This window comes from Zootoca vivipara, chromosome 4, assembly GCF_963506605.1.
Source record: "Zootoca vivipara chromosome 4, rZooViv1.1, whole genome shotgun sequence".
Taxonomy (NCBI): domain Eukaryota; kingdom Metazoa; phylum Chordata; class Lepidosauria; order Squamata; family Lacertidae; genus Zootoca; species Zootoca vivipara.
Genome location: NC_083279.1, coordinates 76,980,088 through 77,008,078, shown reverse-complemented (window position 1 = coordinate 77,008,078; position 27,991 = coordinate 76,980,088). Strand labels below are relative to the sequence as shown.

Here is a 27,991-nt window from a genome sequence, read left to right as displayed (position 1 = left end):
ACATTCTTAAAAGGCCATAGAATGTTACGCCCAAAGGCCTGGTTGTAGATCAGGCATCCCCAAACAGTGGCCCTCCAGATGTTTTGGCCTACAACTCCCATGATCCCTAGCTAACAGGACCAGTGGTCAGGGATGATGGGAATTGTAGTCCAAAACATCTGGAGGGCCGAAGTTTGGGGGTGCCTGTTGTGGAGAAATGTTTTCCCCTGGAGCCAGAAGGTAAGTAATGATGAAGGTGCCAGGTGAGCCTTCCTGGGAAGAGCATTTGACAATTGGGGACCCATTACCAAAAAGGCCCATTCTTGTGTCGCTGTCTTCTGGATCTCTTCAGGAGGAGGTACACAAAGAGGGGCCTCAGATGATGATCGCAGTGTCATACGGGGAGAGGTGGTTCTTGAGATATTGCGGTTCTGAGTCATTTAAGGCTTTCTAGGTCAAAACCAGCACTTTGAATTGGGCCTGAAACTAACTGGCAGCTGGTGCTGTCGGGCAAGGATCGGTGTAATATGCTCAAACCATCTTATCCCCGTGAGTAGCTTGGTTGCCAAGTTCTGCACAGGCTGAAGTTTCTGGACCATCTTCAAAGGCAGCATTACATATACATTGCAGTAATCTAACCTTGAGGTTACTAGAGCGTAGGCAACTGTAGTTAGGCTATCCCTGTTCAGATAGGGGCACAGTTGGGCCACCAGCCAAAGCTGATGGAAGGCATTCCACGCCATTTCTATGGCTGCATACACATTATACCTTTGAATGACATTCTTTCCCTCAAAGAACTCACTCCTCACAGAGTTAAAATTCCAAGCAACCCTTAAAGTACAGTGCCCAGAATTCTTGGGGTGTGTGTGTGTGTGCGCGCGCTTTAAAGATACAGTGTTTACACAGTCTAATTCTCCCCATAAGGCTGTAGAATTACCTCCCTTCCCATCTTATAGACAAAGAAAAGAGAACAGAAAAAAGCTTCCTTCCTCATGAGTAAGTATTTTTTAAGTACTCCAACCAGACGTACACAGAAATCTGCCTTTTATATCATCTGTTCTGACTGGCAATGTTCTCCAGGGTCACACAAAGGGAACAGCTATCTGAGCTATTTAATTGGGGGTGTCAGGGATTGAACCCCAGCCCTTCTGCATGGAAAGAATATGCCCTACCACAGAAGGATGGCTGTGTATTCCAGGTGAAGAAACCAACTTACATTAATGTCCTCCTCTGAAGATTTTTGATTCTGAGCATCTGCTACAGCCTCAGCACTGTGATTTTCATTCTCTTCCGCTTTCATCTGCTCCACCATAGATGCAGTAGAGACGCTAAATATGCCATGAGTATTGATGCGAACTTTGACCTTGACCTTAGTTTTCTCCCCATCATTCTGAGCTGCGATATTCTGGATAATGTATTTGCCTTTAAACAAGAGAGTGATCCCAAAGTTAAGCACAGGGGGTTGCAAATTATTCCCCAAACCATGCCGTTTCTAGAAGGCCCTCAACTATCGAGAGATGCAAGACTCAAAAAGGATGGAAAATTTCCAAACTATGACTTTAATGCTTAAGAGTTGAAGCCAACATTATTAGAGCCAATGAAATGAATGGGCATGAAACTCCATTGCAATTCTCGTTATTGTTTCAACAACACTGACACAACCAGTCGTCACTGCAATGTTAAAAAAAATACTGGGTGTGTACACAAAACCCCAATGCTACTTTTTCTTTTTTTAAAAAAGGAACTTTGTGCAACATTACTGCAGTATACCACACAGCCAACTCTGCATGTAGTGCAGAGATACAAATCTGCCCATGCCCTGGTTTGTGCATAGCATTAAACCATAGTTAAAAATGGTTTAACGTAAGCTGGCACGTTAGCACGTGTTGCTGAAAAGCTCTTGCTTCACTCGTTTCCCACTCCTGCTGTTGGCATGCTAAGGAGCAAACAAACCAGAGCAAGGCTTGGTGCTACATGCAAACCAGGGCTGGTAGTTTGTTTCAGCCAAACAAATGAGCCAAACAATAAGCCAATAACAAATATTGGGTTCCAGTCCTGGTTGGTTTGGAGGGAAACTGCATGCAACGCTAAGCGAGGCTGTGATTTTGTCTTTCTATCATGACACAGCAAGGGAGGAATGAAATTGCACAGTCATATTAACCAGAGTTTAACATCATGTGTGTACCAGGCCATTATCGGCCTAGCAATGTCAATTTTATACTGCTAAACACTGCCCAGGATTGAAATCTTAAGAACTAGGTGGATCGGGCCAGTAGCCCGTCTAGTCCAGCATCCTGTCCTCAGAGTGACCAACCAGATGCAGGATTTGACCACAAGAGCCCTCTCCCCTGCTGTGTTTTCCAGCAACCGGTATATTGGCTGAGAAGGGAACATTCACTTACCAATCATTTTCTCAGGGTAGGGGGTGCCACCGGGATCAGAATAGAAAGCTTGGAGTTCAAATGGGCCCTTTCTGTAAAAAGTCAAGACTTTGGAAAAAGGTGCTGCATGATGCCTGCTGAACACTTCATGAATTCTACGGTCAAAACAAAAGAGAGGGAGAGCAAGTTAAACTTCAGCATTATTTTGAAGCCAACCTTACAGTAGATTGCAACTGGCCCACCACATCTGACCGGCTGTAAAATGTGTATTGCACGTAAGACTTTAATATCTAGGAGCTATTTATTTCAGGACTTGATTAGGCCACATTACCTCTCTCACCAATATCATCTAAAGCAGGCTTCCTCAAACTCGGCCCTCCAGATGTTTTGAGACTACAATTCCTATCATCCCTGACCACTGGTCCTGCTAGCTAGGGATCATGGGAGTTGTAGGCCAAAAACATCTGGAGGGCTGGGTTTGAGGAAGCCTGATCTAAAGTATATCTTCTTATCCAGGAACATAGGAAGCTGCCTTATTCCGAGTCAGGCCACTGGACCATCTAACTCAACATTGTCTACTGACCAGCAGCAGCTCTCCAGAGTTTCAGAGAGACTCTCGACCAGCCCTACCTGAAGACTGAGCAGGGGACCTTCCGCACAAAACGCAGGTGCTCTATCAATGAGGTACAGCACTTCCCAAATCCCAACAGAGCTGCCCTGCCTTCTACATCACCAGCTGCACCCATGTGGGGTACAACATACAATGATGTCTTATCTGTAAAATCCAACGTACACAGGCCCCAATTGTGCAGCTGGCTAGCTCCAAAATGACATTAACATTAGGAGGTCAGTTGTGCAAGAACAGGATTATTATTATTATTATTATTATTATTATTATTGGGGGGGTGTTCTTACCCATCAGTATCTTCAGACTCTGTGCTCCACTGCAGTGATATTGGGAACGGAACGGATTCAGTGATGGAGAACTCTCGAACTTTAAAAGCTGGAGACAGAATTGCACACTAAGAGATAAAAAGATGGAATTAGAAAAAAAAACCCCAGTTAAGGTCTATCCATTAGCTCAGAGAAAGCAAGATGTGAGGAAGAAACAGTGGGATGTGCTACTGATTTAGCCAAACAGAAATGACTAAACATCAGAGACAATGAAGCATCTTCCGGTGCAGAAGTTATGGCAAAACCAATTTACGATGTAATCCTAGTGAGACATGTTACCTGGAATTAAGTTATTATATAACAACAAAAAAGGACCAGCTTATCTTGAGGACAGAAGTAGAAACGGCATCTTCTATACAAGCAAGTCACCCATTTCATTTTATTTGAACTTTCCCCCCCAAAAAATAAAAAGTAATGCTTATTTTTGTGCCAATCTCATGAAAATTACTCTCTGAGGTCTGCCTGAAAAGCGATCTATAAATAGTATAAAATAAACAAGTAGATATACTCATGAGGTAATACATTAATTCAGAAGCTACAGATTTGCCATACAACTCGAGGATAACTGGTGAGGTAGGAGGGGAATTTCCCCCCCAAGGACTTTAAATGTTTTTCCATATAAAAAGTTTTGTTTTGCAAGCTCATGAGTAACAATAAATGGATGCTGACCACAAACGCCACGTGATGCAAGCTTGGAAGCGTCAAACATTTGAAGTTTCGTTTACTAAAGATAGGAGCAACAAGTTTCCCAATGAGGCTGATTTGCATAGGGATTTTTTTTTCTGGGAAACTCACATCACTTGAGATGCATGCACATTTACAAGTGAGAAAGTGGGTGTCCATTAAAGGAAACAGAATTACGTCATTCAGACAAAACAAAGACAACACTAAAATCAGTTGCCAGGTACATATATCCAGACAGATTCAACATGATAACAAGACTTGTTTTGGAAGCATACATGTAATTAATAAGTACTTGTTATTAACCTGTGGAGGGAAAGCTGCCGGCAGGGTGGGGGAGATTTCGAGCAGATCAATGATGGGTGGTGTAAGAGAGAGGGCTTGCAGAGAGCAGCCCACTCTGCTTACTTCCATCAGATGGGAGAGCAGCAGCAAGTCTGGGAGTTCAAATCAGGAACAGGAAGGGTTAAGACGGGTCCAGGGCTCTGCAGAGTCCTGGTGGCTCAGCTCCAGGCTGGTAGCAGGGAAGCAGGGGAGGAGCTAGCTTCAGCAGGGGCTGGAAAGGAGGGAGGAGAGGGAACGGCACCTCAGGAGCCTGGTTTGGGACCACGGAGGACCCATAGAGCAAGGAGGAGGGGCGTTTGGAGTCTTAAAAGGGGGGTCAGAGCCCACGAGACGCCATTGTGGGCTTCTGCCCCATGCAGAGCAGACATGATTTGAGACATCTCACCACTGTATATAGCATGCACAATAAAACTATGAAAATCCAGAGGATGTGTGGAGTGCTTACTCGGGAGTAGCCAACACCCCACCTGTGACAGCAAGCCCACAATCTTTTGATGGCTACCCCGAGGGAAGAGGGCTGCAAATGTAGCAGCCGGCATGAAGTTGGCAGCATCTAAAGCAGAAGAGAGAGATGCCAAGGGAGGATTGGCATGCGTGAGGGGTGTAGCAGAGAGCAAGCTGCAGCCAGCACCCTGCAACTATGGAACGGCTCAAGCACCAGGTAGGCACCCGGGCACAGGGGAAGCCAGGCTTAGTGAACCGAGCAGCTCTGAACACAGCCAAGCCGGAGGAGTGGAGGCTGGACAAGCAGAGAGGACACTCGGGACGGGCCAGCACTTTGTAGGGCGACCCTCAGCACAAGCTGGCTCTAAGGCTGAGAGGCATGGTGGCGTGGAAGTGCAGGAGGCTGAGAGGCGAGTCCGGGCAGAGGGGACAGACGGAGGGGAAAGGCAGCGGCCACAAGTTCCCATACAGTCCCTGGAAGGCAGCTACAGCCCAGCACAGACCCCTCCAGCCAGATGTGATGCAGAGGGACAAAGCCCGCGCGCGGGTACTTTCAAACGCTGACGCGGGAAAACAGAGGGAAGAGAAAGGCGGGAGATGCCTTTACAATGCACCCAGCCACTGGGTGGAACACTGCCCCCAGAGGAAGGAATGGCGAGACCAGGCAGGCACAGACACAAGCCTGGATGCCAGATCAGGAGGGGAGGGGCCAGGCAGAGCACCAACAACTGAGCCCTCCTGTAACACCCCACAGCACGACAAAGAGATGGAAGTAAGTCTGCAGCTGCCAAGAGGCCAGACCCAGGAGACAGTCGGGCTTCTCTGCAGGGGCAGCAGCAATGATTTCCTATCGGTGGACTTTGCTAGGCAGAATCAGATTCCCCTTTTCCCAAGGAAGCTTCCCATGAGCGTCTCGGCCATAGACGGCAGGGAATTGCAGGAGGGTGAGGTCACGCAACAGACCCCCTCTCGGAAGATGACAGTGAACAAGCACGCAGAAGTGCTAGCTTTGGACTTAATGGACAATGACCCTGTGGGCAGCCAGCGCCGGGGAGATCTCACCTTTGGAGATGCAGACGGCAAGGAGCACTGCAGGAAAGAAGGAGAATCCTCAGGATCGCACCACATCAGCTCCCCAGGCGGATGGAACGACGCCGAGGCGGGGATGCAGGAAGAGAAACTGAGCCAACTCACCAAAGAGGACACTTTTACCCAGAACATACGGAGGGACTTGAGGGAGGGAGAAGGGGCAGGGGAAGGGCTTGCAGAGAAAGAGGGGTTACTCTTTAGCAATGATGCCCGGTATATGCCCCAGGACTCCCTCAGAGGGAAGATTCTCAGGCAATATCATGACAACCCCACGGAGGGGCATGCTGTACATGTCTTCACGAGGCTCACACCCAGTAAGGCCAGTCTTGGGCGAAACCCCAGAGCCTTCCCAGAGCAGGGGGAGGGGGAGATTGGGGGACCACCTATTGAGGCATGGGGGGAGAGGAGGGAGACAGTACACCAACAACTGGATGGAGACGTGGCAAGGAGCAATGAGGCTTACAAGGAGGGGGCAGACCATCACGGGGGACTGGAGAAGGTCTTCCATGGAGGGGACAGGGTCTGGCTGTGGTCAGAAGGCCTTCCCATGGGGGGAAGGGGGAAGAAGCTGGCACCCAGAAGGCTGGGGCCCTTCAAGGTTCTGACACAGATCAAACCTGTCACCTTCAGGGGGGAAGTACCTACAGCGAGAAAGGTCCATCCCGTGGGCCACAGGTCTTTGCTCTCACACTTTAGGGAAAGCCCAAGGTTCAGAGGACGTGACACACATCCAACACAAGACGCTGACAGGAGGGAGGGGGAGGAAATCACACAAAAGACACTAGACAGAAGGGTGGAGGGAGAAGGCAGCCAAGAGGTTCCAGAAAGAAAGGAAGAGGAGGAGGTCTACAGTGCCACAGCGAGCCCGGGCTCCCGGTGGGGGGAGGGGGGGTTAAAATGTCTGATGGCCAGGCAGGGCACTCCTGCTTCCCAAAACGCGGAGGCAACCACGCACACCATGCAAGGGGAGGACCGCACACTGGAACTGCACGCTCCTTTCTCCCACAGACCCAAACCACCACACGTCAGTAGCACAGGGAACACAGAGGGGGAGGGCGATCCCAGGTGGGGAGCAGGGGAGACGCAGACCCAAGGAGCCCTCCGGGAATCGGAAGCAATTTTCCAGAGGGAGGAGGAGGATGACAACGGAAGGAACTACACGGACCAGCCACCCAGCACCGACTGGGAACAGGATTTTACACACACTACAGAGGAGGAAGACCTGTCAGGCTTCCAGCCCTCTTTACAGACATCAGACCAGGCAAACCAGGCCTCAGAAAGGGGGGGGGGAGCCTGGAGGGGGGGTGGATGTAAGAGAGAGGGCTTGCAGAGAGCAGCCCACTCTGCTTACTTCCATCAGATGGGAGAGCAGCAGCAAGTCTGGGAGTTCAAATCAGGAACAGGAAGGGTTAAGACGGGTCCAGGGCTCTGCAGAGTCCTGGTGGCTCAGCTCCAGGCTGGTAGCAGGGAAGCAGGGGAGGAGCTAGCTTCAGCAGGGGCTGGAAAGGAGGGAGGAGAGGGAACGGCACCTCAGGAGCCTGGTTTGGGACCACGGAGGACCCATAGAGCAAGGAGGAGGGGCGTTTGGAGTCTTAAAAGGGGGGTCAGAGCCCACGAGACGCCATTGTGGGCTTCTGCCCCATGCAGAGCAGACATGATTTGAGACATCTCACCACTGTATATAGCATGCACAATAAAACTATGAAAATCCAGAGGATGTGTGGAGTGCTTACTCGGGAGTAGCCAACACCCCACCTGTGACAGGTGGGTTAAAGCCCCACCACCCGCCACTTCTGCAGCAGAAATGCTCCCTTCCAAAGGCATCCACAAAGTGTGGACCAGCTGAAGCCAAGAGACCCATCTCCCGGAAGGAGGAAGGGTGTTGTCCACATACCTGCAAGGCACAGCCTCTTGCGACAGCTTCGTCGGCGTTCAGCGTGGTGCTCACGTCTATGCCGAAGAACTTCCCGATCCTCTCTTTGACAGCCGGCATGCGCGTGGCTCCGCCAACAATTTCCACAGCGTGCACATCCTCCACCTTGAGCTGAGTCTGGTCCATCAAAGAACGAAGGGGAAGCTCTATTTTTTGCAAGAGGTCAGCACACATTTCTTCAAACTGGGATCTAGGCAGACAAAACACAAAGAGGAACCGAGGGCTGAGGCTTCCTTGGAGTTCAGCCCAGGCAGCCTATGGGGATGCTCAACCCTGATCACCTTGGTTGGTTCAAAAGCAAGAGAAAGCCTTTCTTTCGCACCCGTAAACTAGGGACAAAATTGAAACGAAGGAGCTGCCCCAAAGCAGGTGTTTGATGGCAAACACACATTCACATACAGGTGAAACTCGGAAAATTTGAATGTCGCCGAAAAGTGCATTTTATTTCAGTAATGCAACTTATTATTTTTTATTTTTCTTTTAATTTTTACAAATGCTATCTTTTGTAAATTCCACAGTAATAAAACAAATAGTTACAATAATACAAAAATAAGTATCGCTATTACATTTCATTAATTACATTCCATTTATAATTGACCCAGCTAACGACAAATAATTACAATTACAACAAATAAAGGCTTGACATATCTTGTTTTGCATGTCATGCATCTCTCTCATATATTGGTTTCACCTTTTAAGTTGCTTTAAATAAATAAATAAATAAATGCACTTTTCGACGATATTCTAATTTTCCAAGTTTCACCTGTATTGTGGCTGGATACAGAGTAGGGACCCAGGTGGCGCTGTGGGCTAAACAACTGAGCCTAGGGCTTGCTGATCAGAAGGTTGGTGGTTCGAATCCCTGTGACGGGGTGAGCTCCCATTGCTTGGTCCCAGCTCCTGCCAACCTAGCAGTTCGAAAGCACATCAAAATGCAAGTAGATAAATAGGAACCGCTACAGCGGGAAGGTAAATGGCATTTCCATGTGCTGCTCTGGTTCACCAGAAGCGGCTTTGTCAGGCTGGCCACATGACCTGGAAGCTATACGCCGGCTCCCTTGGCCAATAATGCGAGATGAGCGCGCAACCCCAGAGTTGGTCACGACTGGACCTAATGGTCAGGAGTCCCTTTACCTTTACCTTACAGAGTCTTCAGAGCTTTCACTTGAAAGGGGACAAAGACGGCAACTGCCTCCTGTCCAGAAGTGGCTCATCTGTAAGTCAGAGCTGCTGTGCAGGGGTGTTAATGTTAAGCTTAGACTTAATGACAATTATTTCCACTTAGCAGGAGGAAGGGTGGGGCAAGGAGGTTGGAGTTGCGCAGTGAAGTTGATCCGGAGCTCCTGTGGGTGCGCTGGCACCCCCCCCACCTCTCTCCTCCTCGGTAAGCAAAACAGTTGCCAGGAAGCTAGCACTGCAGCTCCACCTCACTGGGCACAATACTGTGCCCGGGTAAGACAGGGATAAAGACAGTTCACTGGTGCCTACACTAGTAGCTCCTGTGCATGCCTAGAAAGGGCTACTTCACACATTTTACAAAGGATGGCATTCAGCTACTACAGCATCCTGTAAGTGCAAAGACTCCCGCTTGCACAATTTCCTCTCCTCTTCCTGCCACTGTGTGCACCCTGCACCTTCCCCAAATCTGCTCCAGAGGGTTGGGGGAACCCCTAGGACAGATTTAGGGTGTGTGCAGGGGGAGCAGAGGGGAATAACGCCCTATTGGGCAAGCAGAAATCCTTGTGGTGACAGAACGGTAACACAGAGCTATATCTGACGTATTTCCTATGAAGTATAAACCAGGCACCCCTACCAGACTTGGCCCTCCAGCTGTTTGGGGACTACACCTCCCATCATCCCTGACCACTGGTCCTGTTAGCTAGGGATGATGGGAGTTGTAGTCCCAAAACAGCTGGAGGGCCAAGTTTGGGGATGCCTGGTATAAACCTTCTCGTTTGTCTTTTTGTTCAGATCTATTCTTTCCAGTACAATTTAACTGCATCAGATGGGTCTCTCACCTATTCATCTTTCCAGACACGTCTGTATCATTCATAAAGCATTCAATATTAAGTGGGATATCTGTGCTGTTTGAGCTCATTAGTTTTTTCAGCTTCTCGCACTCCTGGTATAAACGAAGAAGGGCCCGTACTTTAGATCTGGGGTCCAGTTTGTACTTGGCTTTTATTTCAGCACAGAAGTGATCCACTAGTTTTTCATCAAAGCTTTTTCCACCCAGAAAAGGATCAAAAGCTGTGCCAAGCACCTGGTTGGAAGAAAAGAAGGCAATGTTAGCTGCCCTACATAGCACTGTCATTCAAACCTGGAATGAAATGACTACTGATATGAAGGCTAAGCAAACGGCGCTACCAGCCAGCGTTCTTTAATCATAACGTTGACATCCATGTACAAACATATACAAAGCTCCCAGTGCATGCTAAATCAACACAGGCAGTACCAGTTTAGGGCCACCTTGGGAGAACATACTCAAATCAAGCAGGCATAATTCATGGGTAAGATTCTGTCATTCCGTCTATTTCCGAAGTTCTGGTGTGAGCGCAGTTGCTCATGTGGCCGAAACGATACCACAATACAATGGGAGCGGAGTGTGCTCATTGGCCACATCATGCTGAACACTGGGAACAGGTAACTCGGCAGAAGGATGAATGGAAAGAACAGGAGTGGATCACCCGATGGGGTGGAGCTGTAGCAATAAATAGCCCATCAGTGATGCCCCTGCCATTCTCTGGGAGACAGGGAGGTTGGAGTTGTGCAGGTGTATCAACAGAGCCCATCTAGCACTCCTGTCAACACGCCCACTGTTAGCGACTTGTGCAAGCCAGTTGGTAGTTCACCACACCACAACCCGTGTGATGTATCGTCGTAGTATGCAGAGCCTCACAATAGTCTTCAGGGTTTTCCTGCTCCCAGCAGACAGCTTCTTCCAGTCCCTAGTTGAGGGGGAAACTCCTCTCCCACACAGTGCAAAACAGGCATCCCCAAACTTCAGCCCTCCAGATGTTTTGGACTACAATTCCCATCATCCCTGACCACTGGTCCTGTTAGCTAGGGATCATGGGAGTTGTAGGCCAAAACATCTGGAGGGCTGAAGTTTGGGGATGCCTGGTGCAAAGCAACAAAGTGATCACTGTCTCCAGGCCCAAGACAAAAGCTAAACACTGCTATCTACTAGATACAGTTCTTCTGGTTTCTGAATTAAAGATACATATGTACAGAGAGATCTGCTAACGCTATTGCCATGCTAGCCAACGCTGCTGTGCAAAACCCACAGCCTTTTCCCAACTCTCACAGATTCAGAGTCAGACCAGGACAGCACCAGGAGATGTAATTGGACCCAATGAAGCCAATGCCCCAGAGACTATTACACCTATCTCTACATCCCTGAGCCAATGGGAGGGTGAATGACTCAGCAGTCACACACTTGACCTCTGTTGCTATGGTAACCAGGCGCGCCTGGTCTCTTATCTCAGAACATCCAGATATGCGGGGTGGGGGTGGGGGTGCTCCTCAAGACATGAGACTAAGCATTGTGTTATTTATCCCATTGTTCACATTACACCGATACAGATGCAGCCCTGACCTCACTTATCACCTCCTTCTCCCCTTCATGGGAAGCAGCAGCAGCACCGCAGTCAGGAAGCTCCTGCTGCAGCTCTGCCCCGCCTGACGCACCACTCCTAGCTGAATCGCTCAGACCTCTGGCCCCAGTTGACTACATGCTGCTTGCTTTCTGTCCTGTTTGCAACACTCTGCATAGAACTTTTCTCCTCCCCTTTTCCAGTTTTCGCCGTTCTGCATGCACATTCCAGGAAACGAGCTCGCCAACAGGTCTGCTCATATCGGCCCCTCAGGCTCTGCCTACCTTCACTTTACCCTTGTTAAAAGCGCAGGCGGAGACTTGAAATGCCGAGTAGCCCATATCTATGAACACCACCAATCGTGGTTTCTCTTCCAGAGCTGGAAGGTCCTGCTTGTAGATCCCGTAGTTCAGGGCCACTGGGAAAAGACAAACCATTGATGTTAAGTCAAAGCTACTTACGATAGCTAGAAAATCAATGGCACTTCCAGTTGGGGAGGTGACATTGCACTCAACCACTTGAGACAGCAAAGTTCGCTTACTCAGAAGTGTAGCAGAAAAGATGGAGAATAGTTCCAGTCTGCCTTTTCCCTTCACCATCCTCAACCATGGGGCCTTGGTAAAAAGGGTAGAATATCGTCAAAAAGTGCATTTATTTCAGAGTGGCTGAGGTAACCCAGCCAGATGGGTGGGGTATAAATAATAAATTATTATTATTATTCTTTTAATTTTTACAAATGCTTTCTTTTGGAAATTCCACAGTAATAAAACAAATAGTTACAATAATACAAAAATAAACATCGCTATTGCATTTCATTAATTACATTCCATTTATAATTGACCCACCTAACGACAAATAATTATAATTACAACAAACAAAGGCTTGAGACAGCTTGCTTTGCATGCCATGCATCTATCTCATATATTGGTTTCACCTTTTAAGTTGCATTACTGAAATAAATGCACTTTTCGACGATATTCTAATTTTCCAAGTTTCACCTGTAATGCCCTTACGAACCCCAGAAGCAGTTTTCTGAGCTTACGCATCTGCCGGGAAAATTTACATGCCTGGACAGCACATTTTCACAATATGCTTTCACATCGACGGTAGGCGTGGCTATGATCGCGAGAGGAGACACTTTGCTCTGTGTAAACAGGAAGTAAATTTCATTGGCCCACCTGCTGTCATATCATTCATGAGCCTGAGGCAGTTCAAGCCCACAACCTGGGCAGCATCCAGCAGAGACCTCCTTTCAGGATCAGTGAAGAAAGATGGAACCTAAGGGAAGCGATCACATAGAGGTATGGAGGGTTACCGAGAGGAAAAGTCCGGCTAATTTGTTTTTAAAATACAGTGTCTCTGGGCTTCTTTTGCAGTAATTTTAAAAGGCACATTGTTTCAGCCCTGACTACTAGGTTGGCCTCTCATTCACCGCCCCAGTGCAACCCTGACGGTTGATTTCAGCAAGGACATTGCATTGAGTAACATGTTGAGAAGATTGATTGATTTTACTAAGATGTGACTTTTCCTCAACGAGCTGTGCCCAAAGTGGCTTACAGCACACATTAAAAACATCAAAATAGAGAACTTCGGAAACACAAACATACAAGACACAAAACACGTCAGTAAATTCAAAAGAACGAAAGCCAACAATTTAGCAAACACAGAATAAATTCAATATTACCAAACAAAAACAAAAAAACACTTCACCCCAACCTATGCTTAAGTACATAAATACCAAGCAAATAAAGTTAGCAGACAATAGGGCGGGATATAAATAAATGTTTTAAAATGCAGATTCTCACACTTCTGCAGTTATTTTAAAAGGAATGGCACACTGTAGCAAGATGCAGTATAATACATTTACATAATATGTTTGCATAATTATAAATTCATGGAAAGCTGGCAAAAAACAGTGCCCTTTAAGACTTCAACATAAGCCACCCAATTTTAAAACACACATCGGTGGTTTATGATGTAGAATTAATTCAATTTTTTTTTGGCCAACTATCCATGTGAATGTATAATTAATTAAAAGCCTTATATTAACTTAGGAATTTATAATCATTGTGTATATGTTTACTGCACGATTTCTTTATGTCTTGGTGAGCAGAACTCACCTTGCACAATGGAACTCTACCCAACTCTTCTCCTCCAGCCCTGTCCCCAAACTGCTTCAGAAGGTCCCCATACCCCAATATAGCTGATTTTGAGGGTGCAAGGGGGGGGGTGCAGGGAAGCAGAGAGGAGGGGAAGTTTCATCCCACAAGTGGAAGTCTCTTGCATTGACAGAAAAGGAATGATATATGTATTATTAGTACTTGTCATTATCTGTTGCCTATTTCAATCACACTCATATACAGGGTGAGTCCTTTAAAAGGACTCAGAGTACACATGTTTAGAGTACACATGTTCCACGGGGCCTCTTTTAAAAGACTCACCCTGTATTACTCTTATCTATAAGTAACTGAGTGCAATGTTTTCTTTTCACATCTTAACAATATCTCCACATTTACATGGGTGCCCCAGAGGATTCCCATCCAGGTTTCTGTTTTGTTCTCCACCTGCTTAGCTTCACCGATGCTGCAGCATCAGATACCCCCACATCATCCGCCGGGTCCAGTTATATTCAATATTCAAAGTTGCTTAGACGCCTGCACAACAACATATTGGAAAGCTTCCGCAGGGTCAGCACAAGAGGAGACAAATACAAACAAGGTTAAATGGAGCTACTTACTGAAATAACGCAATCGGAGACCGGCTTTTTGAGGTTATTCTCGGCCGTCTCCTTCAGTTTCGTCAGCAGCATAGCTGTTATCTGCTCCACACTAAATAAATGCTCCTCGTCCATATACATAACCTGAAGAAACGAAACAAGAGTAAAGCAACTATTGCAGCAATTCCAAGCCAGGTCAGCCCACTATTATTCCTAAATTCTAATCACCAAACATTCGTTCTACAAAACAATTATTTCCAAAAACATTTCCTATGGCACACCTGAAAGTCAAAGCTAGCTGTGGATGAGCATCAGCCAGACTGTGTAAATGAGCAACACACACACACCCCGCCCCGAGAATATGAGAAAACTGACAGGAGGCCAAGATCTGAGGAAAAGGCTGTATGAGGGGCGGGGGAAAGCCACAACCACCACATTCAGGTGTAAAGATAAACTGTGGTTAATCATGACTTGAGTAGCCTTGCTCCCCTCCAGTGTGGCCATGAGAAGCTTTTGCTTTCAATTAAGCACAGCTTAGTATTTCATCCAAACCCTAACAGTGTTAAATCTTAACAATGTTTTGCTGAGATAAGCCAGCTTCATAATTATGATCTGAGGTTGGTTTGTTCCAAACAAAACACACATTAAAGCTTAACCACAGTTTATCTGATTCAGGCAACACGTTACAGCTGACTGGTGGTACCTACAAACCCCTTTACCTCCTTCATGACATCAAGTATAAGATGGGCAGACATGGCTGGGCCAAATGGAGATGCCTAGAAGACCTAATGAGGTGAGCAGACCAGAGATTCTCTACCCCTGACTCAACATTACCATCAAACCAAAGGTCATGGTTTGTCTTGCTCCAGACAAACCATGAGCTGCAGTCAAGGTTGGCATAGTGTGATGTACTCCCATTTATCTTATGAAAGGAGATTGACAAAAAATAAATAAATCATAGAAACGATGAATTCATCTTACCTTTATTCCAACATTTCCATTTTTCATTGGAACAACAGAGTAGCTCAAGTGCTCTTTCTCCTTCTGGATAAAAGGATCGTTACATGTACGGCCGTGGAATCTCTTGAAGTTGAAGACCGTGTTCTTTGCATGAGTAATTAACTACAAATTGAAGGGGGGGGGGAGAGAAAACCCTGATGACTGGCCATCTTGTCAAAGAAGATGCCAGAAACAAAGTGAGATCTATTGTCAGCAAAGACATAGTTAAAGTATAGGCATGTTTCAAGTTCTGTTTATTGCTTAAAGTTTTGTTTATTATTACTAGTTGAAGCAGGGGTGGGCAACCTTTTCTAACTGGCCCCATCTTGCAGGCCAACTTTTACAGGTGGGAGGGACACAATAATTTAACTCAGGCATCCCAAAACTGCAGCCCTCCAGATGTTTTGGCCTACAACTCCCATGATCCCTAGCTAAGAGGACCAGTGGTCAGGGATGATGGGAATTGTAGTCCAAAACACCTGGAGGGCCCAAGTTTGGGCGTGCCTGATTTAACTCATTACTCTTTTTTTAAAGTAACTCAAAGCATCTTACAACATTTTTTAAAAAAAGCATTAAAATTAGCATAAAACTAAAGCAGAGTAAAATCTGTAATTCATTCATATTTTTAAAGGGCAGGACTAAAACATCCCACCCATTGAAGGAAGCCAGAGATCATGAAAAGTCCAAGGCCTGGTAGAAACACTTTTGCCTGGTGCCTAAAGATAAGTACAGTCATACCTCGGTTTAAGTACACCTCGGTTTGAGTATTTTCAGTTTAAGTACTCCGTGGACCCGTCTGGAACGGATTAATCCACTTTCCATTACTTTCAATGGGAAAGTTCGCTTCAGGTTAAGTACAGACTTCCGGAACCAATTGTGTTTGTAAACCGAGGTACCACTGTAATGAAAGCGCAAGGCAGGCCTCCCTGGGAAGAGCATTTCAATAAAAGGGAGCTAGTACTGAGAGGGTCTGTTCTTGTGTCAACACTCTCTACTCCTCCCTTGGAGGCGGCATGTGGAGAAGGGCCTCAGGTGGTGAGCCCAGGATCCAGGTTGGCCCATGTGGGGACAGTCAGTCCTTGAGGGATTGGGGATTCAAGCCACATAAGGGTCTATGGGTCAAAACCAGCACTTTGAACTGAGCACAGAAACAAAATTGGTGGCCAGTGCAGTCGTGATGGAATTGATTTTATATGCTCAGACCGTCTTAACGTCAGTCATCTGGCTGTCGAATTCTGCACCAGTTGCAGTTTCTGAATCAACTTCAAAGGAAGCCCTGTGTATATGGCATTAAAATAATCTAACCTAGAGGCTATCAGAAAAAGGGTAACTGAAATGAGGCTGTTTCTGTTCAGAGAGGGGAGCAGCTGGGCACTCTGCACCACCAAGACCACTTGAGCCTCAAGCGACAGTCCAGCTATGTGCCGTCTCCTTTGAAGGGAGTGTAGAGCGCGCAACCCCAGAGTCGTCCGCGACTGGACCTAATGGTCGGGGGTACCTTTACCTTTTTTAGCCCCATCGAGAACAGGGGATCACCCACTAACAGTGTCTCAGCCTTGTTGGGATTGAGCTTCAGTTAACTGGACCCCATCCGGTCCGCAACCCGAGGCAAAACACTGGTCCAGCATATCCACTGCCGCATTTGGACAATATACTCCAAAACTCTGGATGAGCTTACTCAGCAGTTTCATGTAGACACTGAAGAGCATGAGGTAGCGCTAGAACAGGGATGGGGAATGTCCAGCCAGTGGGCTCATCTTGGCATGCCAGAGGGTCCTGAGGGGGGTATTTCCCCCAACCAACCCCATCTGTCAATCAACTGACCCAAAATCATGTTGGATCCTAGCAGTGGGGCTCAGTCTTGATGGGCTTTGACCCACCAGTGTGCTTGCTTGTGAGGAACATTCTGGTGAAGCAGACCCCCAAGCAGTGGCGTAGCTAGCCGCTCGGGTGCCCAGTACAGCGTGCGCGTCCTGCACCCATGGGGCGGGACATGCTGTGTGGAGCCTCTCCACCGCCTCCCCCTCAGCTTAGGGAGAGGTGGTGGGCAGACGCAAGCCCCACGCTGCCGTTTCAGGCACTGCAGAGCCTGCAGCGCCCAAGCCACCACGCCACTCCTAGGAGAGACGCGTGGCTTGGGCACGCTGCAGGCCCTGCGGTAAATGCCGGCCCCTGCGGTGTGGCGCCCAGTGGCAGCCGCATTTCGTTACATTTCTTGACTGAACTGAAAAGTTTCGCGAGCCCATTTTAAATTTTTAAAAACTCATATTTTTGTCATTTTGTCACACACACCCCCAGTGATGACACCCGGGGCGGACTGCACCCCCCGCACCTCCCTTCCTCCGCCACTGCCCCCCGACCCCAATCCCTGCAGGTCATGATGTTGGATGATTCATCCATCTACAATTCAGATTTGGCTTTGATAGGCAGATGAATAATATAGGTAGCACCATCTGTTTATCTGGTTTACCTGGTACTTTAAAACGCAGCAGCCAAAGGGGGACAGGCCATTGCCCCATCTGATGAGTTTCTGAGTCACTGCAAAGCCCAAGCAGTGTAGAAAACAGCTGCTTGAAGGGCTACATTCAGCATTTGCCTCTCTGCCCAGTATAGGAACATGAGAAAAGGTCTACTGGATTAGGAAAGAGCCCAGCATCTAGCCTAGCATCCTGTTTTCACAGTGGCCAACCCGATGCCTTTGGGAAATCTCTAAGCAGAGCATGAGTGTTAATAGTCCACTCCCCATCTGGCAGGTCTAGCATTAGTTATTAGTATAATTTCAGCAACCTACATTCTGAGAAGCAGCATGGGTAATTTATTTTTCCCCTATTCCCAGTGTCTTATTTTCAAAACAGCCACTTTACTAATTTCCCAGTGTAAATGGCTTTGCTGTTAATCAGAGAATGACTCACTTGGTTCTTAGCGGACACTCCAATTGCCCTGTTCTTGGACCCAAACGACACCACTGACCTGAAAAGAAAGTAATCACCAGTGAATATAATATACACAGTAAATTGCCATTGGTTGAGAGGCTGGTGGGCTTCTCTGATATCATTCGATGATTCTAAAAACATGCACTTGTAAACGTTTCCTTCTGCACCTTACATTTAAAGCGCTCTTTGGCAGTCATTGCCAAAGAATCATGGGTACTGTAGTTCGTTGAGGGTGCTGGGAATTGTAGCTGTGAGGAATCTCCCAGTGACTCTGTTGGAGTCATGGGGAAACCCAGCCAGATGGGCGGGGTATAGATAATAAATTATTATTATTATAACCGGTAAAGTGGTATAGTAGCACTTTAAATGGATGGTGTGGACGTAGCCAGTAATGAGAATTTTTTAAGCAGTGCATTCCAACAGCATCAGTTCATGCCTACCTAATAGTGACTGCACAGTGAAGATCCTAAAAAAGTAACTTCTGCCCAAAACTATAGAAACACTTCATTTCTACAAAGATTTACATATTTGCTGCTGTAGGTAAATGTGTTGAAATGACCCAAGTCCCAACAGAACTGCACCATATGGCACAGTTAAGAGCTGACAGTGCTGATAATTTAAAATATGCAAGGGCTGGAATTTCCCACATCTGATCTCGAATCACAGGTCAATTGGTCAGGGGGTCAAGATTGCATGAAGGAAATCCCTGAGGCACACACACACACACCCAGCTTGTTATGAAAGGAAGAGCTGTACAAAACCGGTAATTTAATCAGAGTGGAAACAAAACTCAGGACAGTAGAGCTCTCAGCAAGGCAAAGGACGGTAACAGGTATTATGAAAACAAGAGCTCTGCCCATAATGGGCAGTGAAACTTTCTTCTCTCCTGAAGCCACAGTGCCCTGAGTTTCCATGGCCATGGGTCATCTACTTGAACCCCCTGCAATGCAGGAATATGCACCCATACGGGTTTCAAACCCATGACCTTGGCGTTATCAGCACCATGCTCTAACCAACTGAGCTAACCAGCAAAACAGGGTTGGGGAAAGAAACCATGTGATGACATCATCATAATTATTTTTTGTAAGTCTTTTTTTTTAAAAGATATATTGTAAAGTTATTTTTGTAAAACTAAAAAGCAGGGTTCACCATCCTGGCACATTCTGAATTTTTAGAAAGAGGGAGGGAGGCAAAACAAAACCCTGAAACTGCAAAGCAGGCTACTTTTGCACAAAACTGAGAAGAATTGTCTGTACGGTGGTACCTCTACTTACAAATATCTCTACTTACGAATTTTTCTACTTACAAATGGAGCTCCGTCCGCCATCTTGGATGCGGTTTAGATAGGATTTTTTCTACTTATGAATTTTTAGATAGGGTTGCTTCGACTTATGAATTTTTTCTCCCAATGCATTCCTATGGGATTCGACTTACAAATTTTTTCGACTTACAAATGTGTGTTTGGAACGCATTAAATTCGTAAGTAGAGGTACCACTGTACATTTTTTCCTCACACCTCAGGTTCTAAAAAGGCTGGAAACTTGCTGCTGCTTTTTTAAAATGAAAGCTGGGAATCTGGAGTTGTAGTTGACACTTTGAGGGGGTCTGATCTAAAGGAAGTAATTACACTTATGACGTCTTAAAAAATTACCCGTCAAACATACCATATTTTTTGGTGTATAAGACAAGCTGTTTTGATCCAAAAATGGCCATTCGCCACTTAAAAACTCAGCCTCATGCTTCGTTCTGGCGGGTGAACGATTTTTAGCATTGCCCGCTTGGTTTTTTTTGGGGGGGGGGGTTTATCCCGAAAATCACTCACCCGCCAGAACGTAGCACACAGTCGCTCACGCTGCAGCTGCGTGATTGCCGCCATTAATCATGCTGGCGGCGATCGGGGAGCTGATAGGTGGTTTCTGCAACACAAACGGAACCAAAAGGTTGTGGTGGGGAGAGATTGACTGGTTCTCTGCATCCCCCAACAGATGGTGATTTGCAAGTGCTCCCTGCGGAGAGGCAAGAGTTTGGGAGGAAGGCACAAGCCTGAAAGGTACAGCGGCTGTAAGCAGGCTCCTTTGCTCTTTGCTCTGCCCAGGACAGGCGGGGGGGGGCGCTGTCCCTTTGAGGAGGAGGGTGCCTGGCAAGGTGGTGGCTGGCTGTTCTGCACACTCTCTCCAGGCCTGATCAGCCAAAGTGCAAGGATGAGTTTTTAAGCAGCGAATGGCCACTTCATTGTTGGGGGGAGGGGAAGAGATGCCGAAAATCACCCCCCCCCAAGCCCAATATTGTAAGCGGTGTGAGCGCCTGTGTGTTGCGTTCTGGCGGGTGAGTGATTTTCGGCATTCCCCCCAAATAATCCTCTCCAAAAGTTCAATCCCCCTATTTTCTAAATTTTGAGGCCCCCAAAATAGTCTTATAGACGGAAAAATATGGTAGTTGTACAATTAATACACAAGTGATCCTAGTTTGATAAACGAAGATGTATTGGATTGGGAATGACCTTTCCATCCTCACCCCTTCTTCCCTTGAGCACCTGACTTAGATGAAGGTTTCTTACATGACTGCTTTTCACATCACCCAAACTGAGGGAATTATGCATTAAGAGCTCCCTCTAAATTGGGATACTGACAAGGAAAGAACACTTCCTACATCACTTCTGATCAGTCCAATAAACGATAGTTTGAGAGATTAGGATCATTATGCCTCAACTGGGCATCTGAGTGATTTTCTATGAAAATAAATAACAGGGAAATACCTTTTTTAGACAAAGTATTAAAAATATGGCACAATACATCAGATACTCCATTGCTCTGATAAACACAAGACTGGGGCTTGTGCCAAGTCAACAAAGGCATTGGAATTGAGCCTCTGTCTCAAAGATATGTCGCTGTATAGCAGGCACAGGCAAACTCCGGCCCTCCAGATGTTTGGGACTACAATTCATCCACGATCCCTAGTTTACAGGACCAGGGGTCAGGGATGATGGGAATTGTAGTCTCAAACATCTGGAGGGCCGGAGTTGGCCTATCCCTGCTGTATAGCTTGTATAAACAAGTGCAAAGTGATGCATGTTGGAGCCAATTTTTTATTTATTTTTTACATACAGTATGCTTGTGTGGTCTGAATGGACAGTGAATGACCAGGAATGAGACCTTTGGATCATACCACATAGCTCAACGAAGATGTTGACCCAGTGTGTGGCATCTGCGAAAACCGTGTACATTTCTGGTAGCCTCGCTGCAAAAAGGTTATTGTAGAGGTGGAAAGGTTTATGGAAAGGGCAACCACAAGGATCAAAGGGATGAAGCAACTTATCTAGGTGGAAAGATTGCAGCATTTGGGCCTTTTTATTTTAGGTAACAGGCAAATGAAAGACCAAATGATGGGAGTGTCTAAAATCATTTATAGCATTGAGAAAGTGGATAGAGAAGTTTTTCTCCCTGTCTCATAAATTATTATAATTATTATTATTTATTAAAATTCTATACCACACTTTATTCAAGGATTACAGGGTGATTTAAAATATGAAAACACAAGCGGGAAGCCACTGAAGAAAAGGCCGTTCTTGTGTTGCCACCCTCTGAACCTCCACAAGAGGCACACAAAGGGCCTCAAATGATGAATGCAGGGTCCAGGTTGGTTCATATGGAACGAGGCGGTCCTTGAGGTATTGTGGTCCTGAGCACTAGAACTTGTGGACATCCAAAGAAGCTGGATGTTGGATGAAAGTACTTCTTCGCATGATGTATGGTTAAACTATGGAATTTGCTCTCAGAAGCAAACAGGGAGGGCAAGAAGAGAAGTTGGGGGAAATGCCAAGTTCTACACAAATTGCGGAATATACTCTGCTGAATCAGGCCAAAGGTCAATCTTGTTCGCTTTTCTGATCTCTGTTCACAGCGATCAGCCAAATGCTTGTTAGGAAGTCCACATGCAAGGTCTGAGTGCAACAGTTCTCTCCTCACCTGATATTCAGAGACATATTGCTTCCAACAGAGAAGGCAGGACATACTCCACTCAGATGCAATACAGTACAGTAATACCTCGGGTTACGAACGCGATCCGTTCCGGATCGCAGTTCGTAACCCGAATAGTTCGCAAACCGAGCGCGATGGGCGCCGCCATTTTGCGCATGCGCAAATCGCGCGATCGCGCGGCTTATGCTCGCGCGGCGAAAACACTTCCGGGGTTGCGCAGTTCGTAACCCGAACTGTTCGCAAACCGAGGTGGTCGTAACCCGAGGTACGACTGTACATTCTAGGGATTGCAATTTAAATAAAAATGTTGCTTATTTACAGATAGCTTTTATGAACAATTTCATACCCCCTATAATGGACTCCTGAACTTCTGGGGAAAGGGTGTGGTACAAAAATGGCTTTAAAGCAGAGCTTTCCAAACTCTTCATGTTGGTGACACACTTTTTAGACATGCATCATTTCGTGACACAGTAATTGCATTTTACTAGCAAACGGGAGGTTAAATGAAATCATTTTGATGAATGCAAGACAACAGGGTTTTTAAAAGATTAACAATGCATCAACTTTCACTTAGGCAGCTTTGGGTGTGGAAATGGGCACTTGTCGCTGGTCTCCCACCCCTATGGGTGTCTCAACTTTCTAGAGTTTACCAGTCTAAGCTTTATCTCAAAGGCCCACTCTGGGTTGATGCTCCACCCTATTGAGATAGGCAGAAAATACAGTTTATTCATTAGATTTCATCCTCCGTCTCTATCCGGAGGATAGAAAACTCCAGAAGCTTCTAGATCCTGGTCTGAGATTCCTGAATATTAGTCCATCTCCCCATAGCTGCACAGGATCCAGCAAGCTCTTCTTTCAAACTGCATCAAACTGCATCATCCCTCTCCCTCTCCCACTTCCTTAGTGCCTAAGCACTAAGTAGGTGGAAGCTGCTTGGGGATAGGGAGTGAAGGGGACACAGATTGTGAGGAGGCACTGCAGCATCACCTCTGCCCCTCCCTCTTCAATCAAGAATCCAAGAAAAAGCCAATACATACTCAACATCTTCTCCCTATATACACGCCTACCACAGGCTAAGGGAAGCGTTAGATAGATCATTTGCTTCTATGATGCACTCAAATTTCTATGCATGAGATGCTGGAAGCGGCAATGGTGGGAGGAATGCAACAAAACTGAGCTTTCTGGGTGGGACATATACACGTGTGAAATAAGAACCGTTTGCCACATTCTTGGCAGCTCACATATCTTGGAAAGAAAATTTTAAAAAATCGTTCCAGTAGCACCTTAGAGACCAACTAAGTTTGTCATTGGTATGAGCTTTCGTGTGCATGCACACTTCTTCAGATAAGTGTGCATGCACACAAAAGCTCATACCAATGACAAACTTAGTTGGTCTCTAAGGTGCTACTGGAACGATTTTTTTGTTTTTGTTTCGACTACGCCAGACCAACACGGCTACCTACCTGTAATTATATCTTGGAAAGAATTAAATATCACTCCCAGCCCCCCCTTTAATTTAACGCAGCTGGCTCTGCTTCTAAGAAACAGCTGCAGCCCTAGGCACAGTTACTTGACAGCAACCTCCGCTAAACTAAACGGGACTCATTTACAAGGAAACGTGCTTACTTGCAAGTAAATGGCATTGAAGTCTCCGCGGTTAGAATTGGGGATGAAAATAAATAAAGGGAAAGGGAAAGGTCAGCAGATGTCTGCCTTCATCGTGCGTGGGGAACCACCAAGCCTATTATTGATTATTATTAAAGAAGGCTGTTACCTGATCGCTACTTACTCGCGAGTAAGCCCTATATACACTCAACGGGGTTTGCGTGAGAGCAAAGATCCAGAGGATCACCATGTGGTATCACTTCCATCAGACGCAGGCATTGTCGCCTTCAGTTTGACACAGGTGTATCGCACGCCTGCATTTGCAAAGCCCGCGATCTTTCGCCTGCCTGCCTCTGACACCAACCCAGCCCACCCTCCGGATCTGTTACTCACGGGGTGCACCGGTCACTGAACTCGTTGGCCACGGTCTCTATACCCCCGGCTCTGGCCACCGCGACGTAGCAGCTCTGCGAGCCCAAGTCAAAGCCCACCACAGCCATGGCGGGGCTCCCCTGCGCCAGACGCTGCCGCTGCTTGGGAAAGTGTGGATCGGGGCTGGAAGCGCCCTCGCCGCTCGGCTCTCCCCCGCTGCAGGTGCAACCCTCGCCCAGCCGTCGCAGCAGCCGCAGCCGCGCCCTCCCTCCCTGCCTGCCTGCGTGCGAAAATCTCTGCCTCCGGCGAGGAGGCTTAAATGTGACAATGGGCAGAAGTTTCCAGAAACTGCGACAAGCTCCTTCGCCGGCTCCACGTGCGGCTTCCGCTTCCGCCTTTCTCCGGCGAGCTCGAACCCTCCCAGCCAATGCAGAAGCCGGGAACCAAGTGACGTCCACCGTTGCCTGGGCGACGGCGGACGCCGCGCGGCCTTCCTCCACCCGGCTGCTCACGAACGTTCCAGACTGACGCAGGTAAGAGGCGTGGACGGGGGAAGTTCACGTAAAGGCATGCGCAGCCGGGCCGTGGGTGGCGCTTGCCTTGCACCGTTAAATGGGACGGGAAATGAAATTATCCAGAGTTGTTATTAAAAGGCGCTCTCGGCTTTTCTTGGCGGGTGTTCTGCAGATTGGGCTCTTTAAGCGGGAAAGTGATGTGTGTTTGCTAAAATAGTGACAGCTCTAGTTCTCCGTTATTTGTAACCTACGTGCTTGTTTAATTCATCATGAGAAAACATGATGACTGTTTTTTCATCCTCTGAAACTCCGCTATCGCCACTTCCGAAGTACTATGGAATTGTCATTATGCAGAGCAGTGCTGTAATTTTTACCCTCAAGCTACGGCCCGCTGAATTCAATGGCAATTCCTAGATTTATGGGATTTTAGAGTTGGAAGGTATCCCCCTACCCTCTCATCCTCCCACAAACACATTTAAAATATATTGGATGTTAGTCAGCCCAAGGCCTGGCTGATGAGGAACGTTTTCACCCTGCGCCTAAAGATGTATAGTGAAGGCGCCAGGTGAACCTTTTCTGGGAAGAGCATTCCACAAACGGGGAGCCACTGCAGAAAAGGCTAGTTCTTGTGTTGCCACCTGCCAGACCTCTTCTGCAGGAGGCACTTGAAGAAGGGCCTCATTTGATGATCGCAATGTCTGGGTCAGTTCATATGTGGAGAGGCAGGCCTTGAGGTAGGCCTATCTGACTCTTGTGTAGAAGTAAATGAGCTTTCCACCCTAATAGTAAATTTCAAAGCTTTACCACAATACAGTCTTAAATACTAGTTACAAAAAAATTAAACATTATATAGAATATAAACATTATACAGAAACAAAGTAACATTGCTTTCAAGTAGCAGGCAATGCCATTCAGTCCTGTATGCAGTTCAGTAAACTTTCCATTCTGGGCACAGAGATCCTAAGCTTGTTCATTACGGAGATTAGCTTTGACTGTGCTGCTACTGGTAGCTGTCACTGACTTCTTAAGTTTCTCTCCTGTGAGAGATCTGCAATTTCCACCAATGAGTCATCATCAGGTAGCTTAACACTCTGAAATGGAAAAACACCAGCTTTCTACTTTCACCTAGAGTGAAACCTCTGGCTTAATGTAAACCTCTCTGCTTTCCAAATGCAAAGCTTTACATAAGTTTTAACCTCTATGCATACAAATATTACATTTTATGCGTATTTAACATTAGAGTGGCTTACAAAAATCAGTGTAAGATGCTCAGAGTCTTAAAAAAGATACGGCACAAGAAAAAGGAATGGGAGGAAAGAGGAAAAAGCAAGCTTAGGTTCCTAATGTTACACGTCTTACAACACAGTTACAAAGCTCAGTCTATTCAAGTTATAGTGTGTAGAAGAGCAGCAGTTCCTTAGTGGCAAATCTGGCTGTCTTGCCCTGCGGGCCCCCTAAAATACGTGGCCCCGTAGGCCGACGCCTACTCTGCCTATTTGGTAATCCAGCACTGATTCCTCCAGACACATTATCCCTACTGATAATACTGAAGAGTCATAGGAGCACAGGAGTTAGACTTTCTTGAAACTTTACAAACGTAGTATTCTTACTGGCCACCCCAATCTCTGCCAAGCAGTGCAAGTGAGTCCAATGAGTCTTGGCTCTCAACCAGTCTGTGTTCCTTTGAGGAAAATAAGGTGCAGCAGAGTGTCTTTGAAATGAGATTTATCTACACATATTTACACCGGAAGATTTTAATGGGGAGACACTTCACAGCATTCACATCTCAGGAGGAGCCCCTCTTTCACAGCAGGCCAACATGGGATTCCCATACATCTCTGTGCCTCTCTCCCAGGTTCCTTCAGCCAGCTTGCCAAAATGACTCTGGCCTTCACAGCAGCTCATGGAGCTCATCCCAACAATCTTGACTTGGCTGAAAATTAGCCCCAAGCAACTCAATTGCTAGAGTCTTTAAACCCAAGTCTCTATGGTACCAGATCCATCACTTTATCTGCTGCACTACACTGCTTATTTATACATTGAAACCACATATCCTCATCCAAATTATAAATGGGATGTGAGTGCTCCTGACTGTGTGTGTAAGATACGGAGACTTTACAAAACATAACTTATTCGACTATAAAACTATTATGCTATTGCACACTCAGCCTATTGATTTCAGTAATATACTTTCACAAAATATGTTTTTACTCCAGTCCAACTGGAGTCTCTTACTTAAGTGATTTTTTAATTAGGTTGGCATTTTGTAAACTTGTTCGCTTCTTTTTTTCTTCTACATGGAAGAGAACACTTTTAGACCACTTCAATTAATAGGACAACACGTAGTGTGTGTTACAACTCCAAATGTGCTTTTGCTTAAAAATACCAGATAAAAATAACAGAACATTATTTCAGAAAAAAATATTTGCAAAATGCAAACATTAGTGATTGAAAGTTGTAATGACTGAGTGTTGGTGACTATCTGGGAAAAAACCAAAACCTTAATGAATGTTTAGAAGGGCTCTATTTTGAAATTTATTTTACTATGTTACTATTTCATTATTTTTGTTTGGGGGGGGGGAACAAAGGTTGTTGGTGTCTAATAACAGCATCAGATCAGGGAAAAACTCTTTTAAGCATAATCAGAATACTAGGGGGAGCTCTAACCACATGGAAAAAACTGGTGTTCTTCACTTTTATAGGAAGAACAAGCTTGTCCCTATTATAATTTTTGGGAAATCATATTCCGTTGCTTGGATGGGCAATAATCCTTCTTTAGAGCTCAGCTGTAGAATTTGTTTGCAGTCCTGGAGAAAGGCATGATAATGACTTTGAGCATGTGCAGAATGCCTTTGTTTTGTTGTTAGCCATATCAAGCACACCAACATCTGGGGTAGAAAGACTGGATATGGCTGTAAGGAAACATGAGTAATGCACCCTTTTATTTTTTGACCCCGCTAAGCAGTTTATCCAATGGCAGAGAGACAGTAATGCTGACATACTGTAGTATTCATTTTTTTTATTTTAAGATCATATTCTTCTATTTATTTATTCACTACATTTTTTATGTCACTCATTAACAATAAGTCCTCTGGGCTGTGTAAAATTTAAAAAATGAAAACAAAACCCATAAAATATACAAATACAGTGTATTGAAGTAGTTAAAACATGAGAATGAAACAGAGACAGTAGCAACAAATGTCTAAACAGCACTAATATGTATTTTAAAAACTGATAATCCTGGGGAAATAAAATGACATTCACAGAGCAATAAATAAATTGCAAACTTGGTGAGGGTATTCCACAGTGGAAGTGCCACCATTGAAAAGGCTCACCTCAGTGGCCACCTACTGTAACTTATTTGTCAGAGGAACCTGCAGAAGGGCCTTTGGAGAACGCTTACTGCTATATGATGATGATTATGATCACACATACGAGTGTGTGTGTGTGTGTAATGCTTTCTTTGGAAAGT

General features: G+C 46.1%; 1 protein-coding gene across 1 annotated transcript in view; it reads right to left on the bottom strand.

The window, feature by feature from the left end:
• Positions 1–24,378, bottom strand: part of HSPH1 (heat shock protein family H (Hsp110) member 1) — a 34,746-nt gene extending 10,368 nt beyond the window's left edge. The window contains exons 1-11 of the mRNA XM_060273803.1: positions 24,026–24,378; positions 18,030–18,087; positions 15,100–15,240; positions 14,140–14,262; positions 12,581–12,680; positions 11,687–11,820; positions 9,825–10,069; positions 7,768–7,996; positions 3,276–3,382; positions 2,382–2,515; positions 1,196–1,401 (exon numbers count right to left, since the gene is read on the bottom strand). Of these exons, the coding sequence (XP_060129786.1) occupies positions 1,196–1,401; positions 2,382–2,515; positions 3,276–3,382; positions 7,768–7,996; positions 9,825–10,069; positions 11,687–11,820; positions 12,581–12,680; positions 14,140–14,262; positions 15,100–15,240; positions 18,030–18,087; positions 24,026–24,132 (1,584 nt within the window). The 5' untranslated portion in view covers positions 24,133–24,378. The remainder of the gene's footprint in view (positions 1–1,195; positions 1,402–2,381; positions 2,516–3,275; positions 3,383–7,767; positions 7,997–9,824; positions 10,070–11,686; positions 11,821–12,580; positions 12,681–14,139; positions 14,263–15,099; positions 15,241–18,029; positions 18,088–24,025) is intronic.
• Between the last annotated feature and the right edge of the window lie 3,613 nt (positions 24,379–27,991).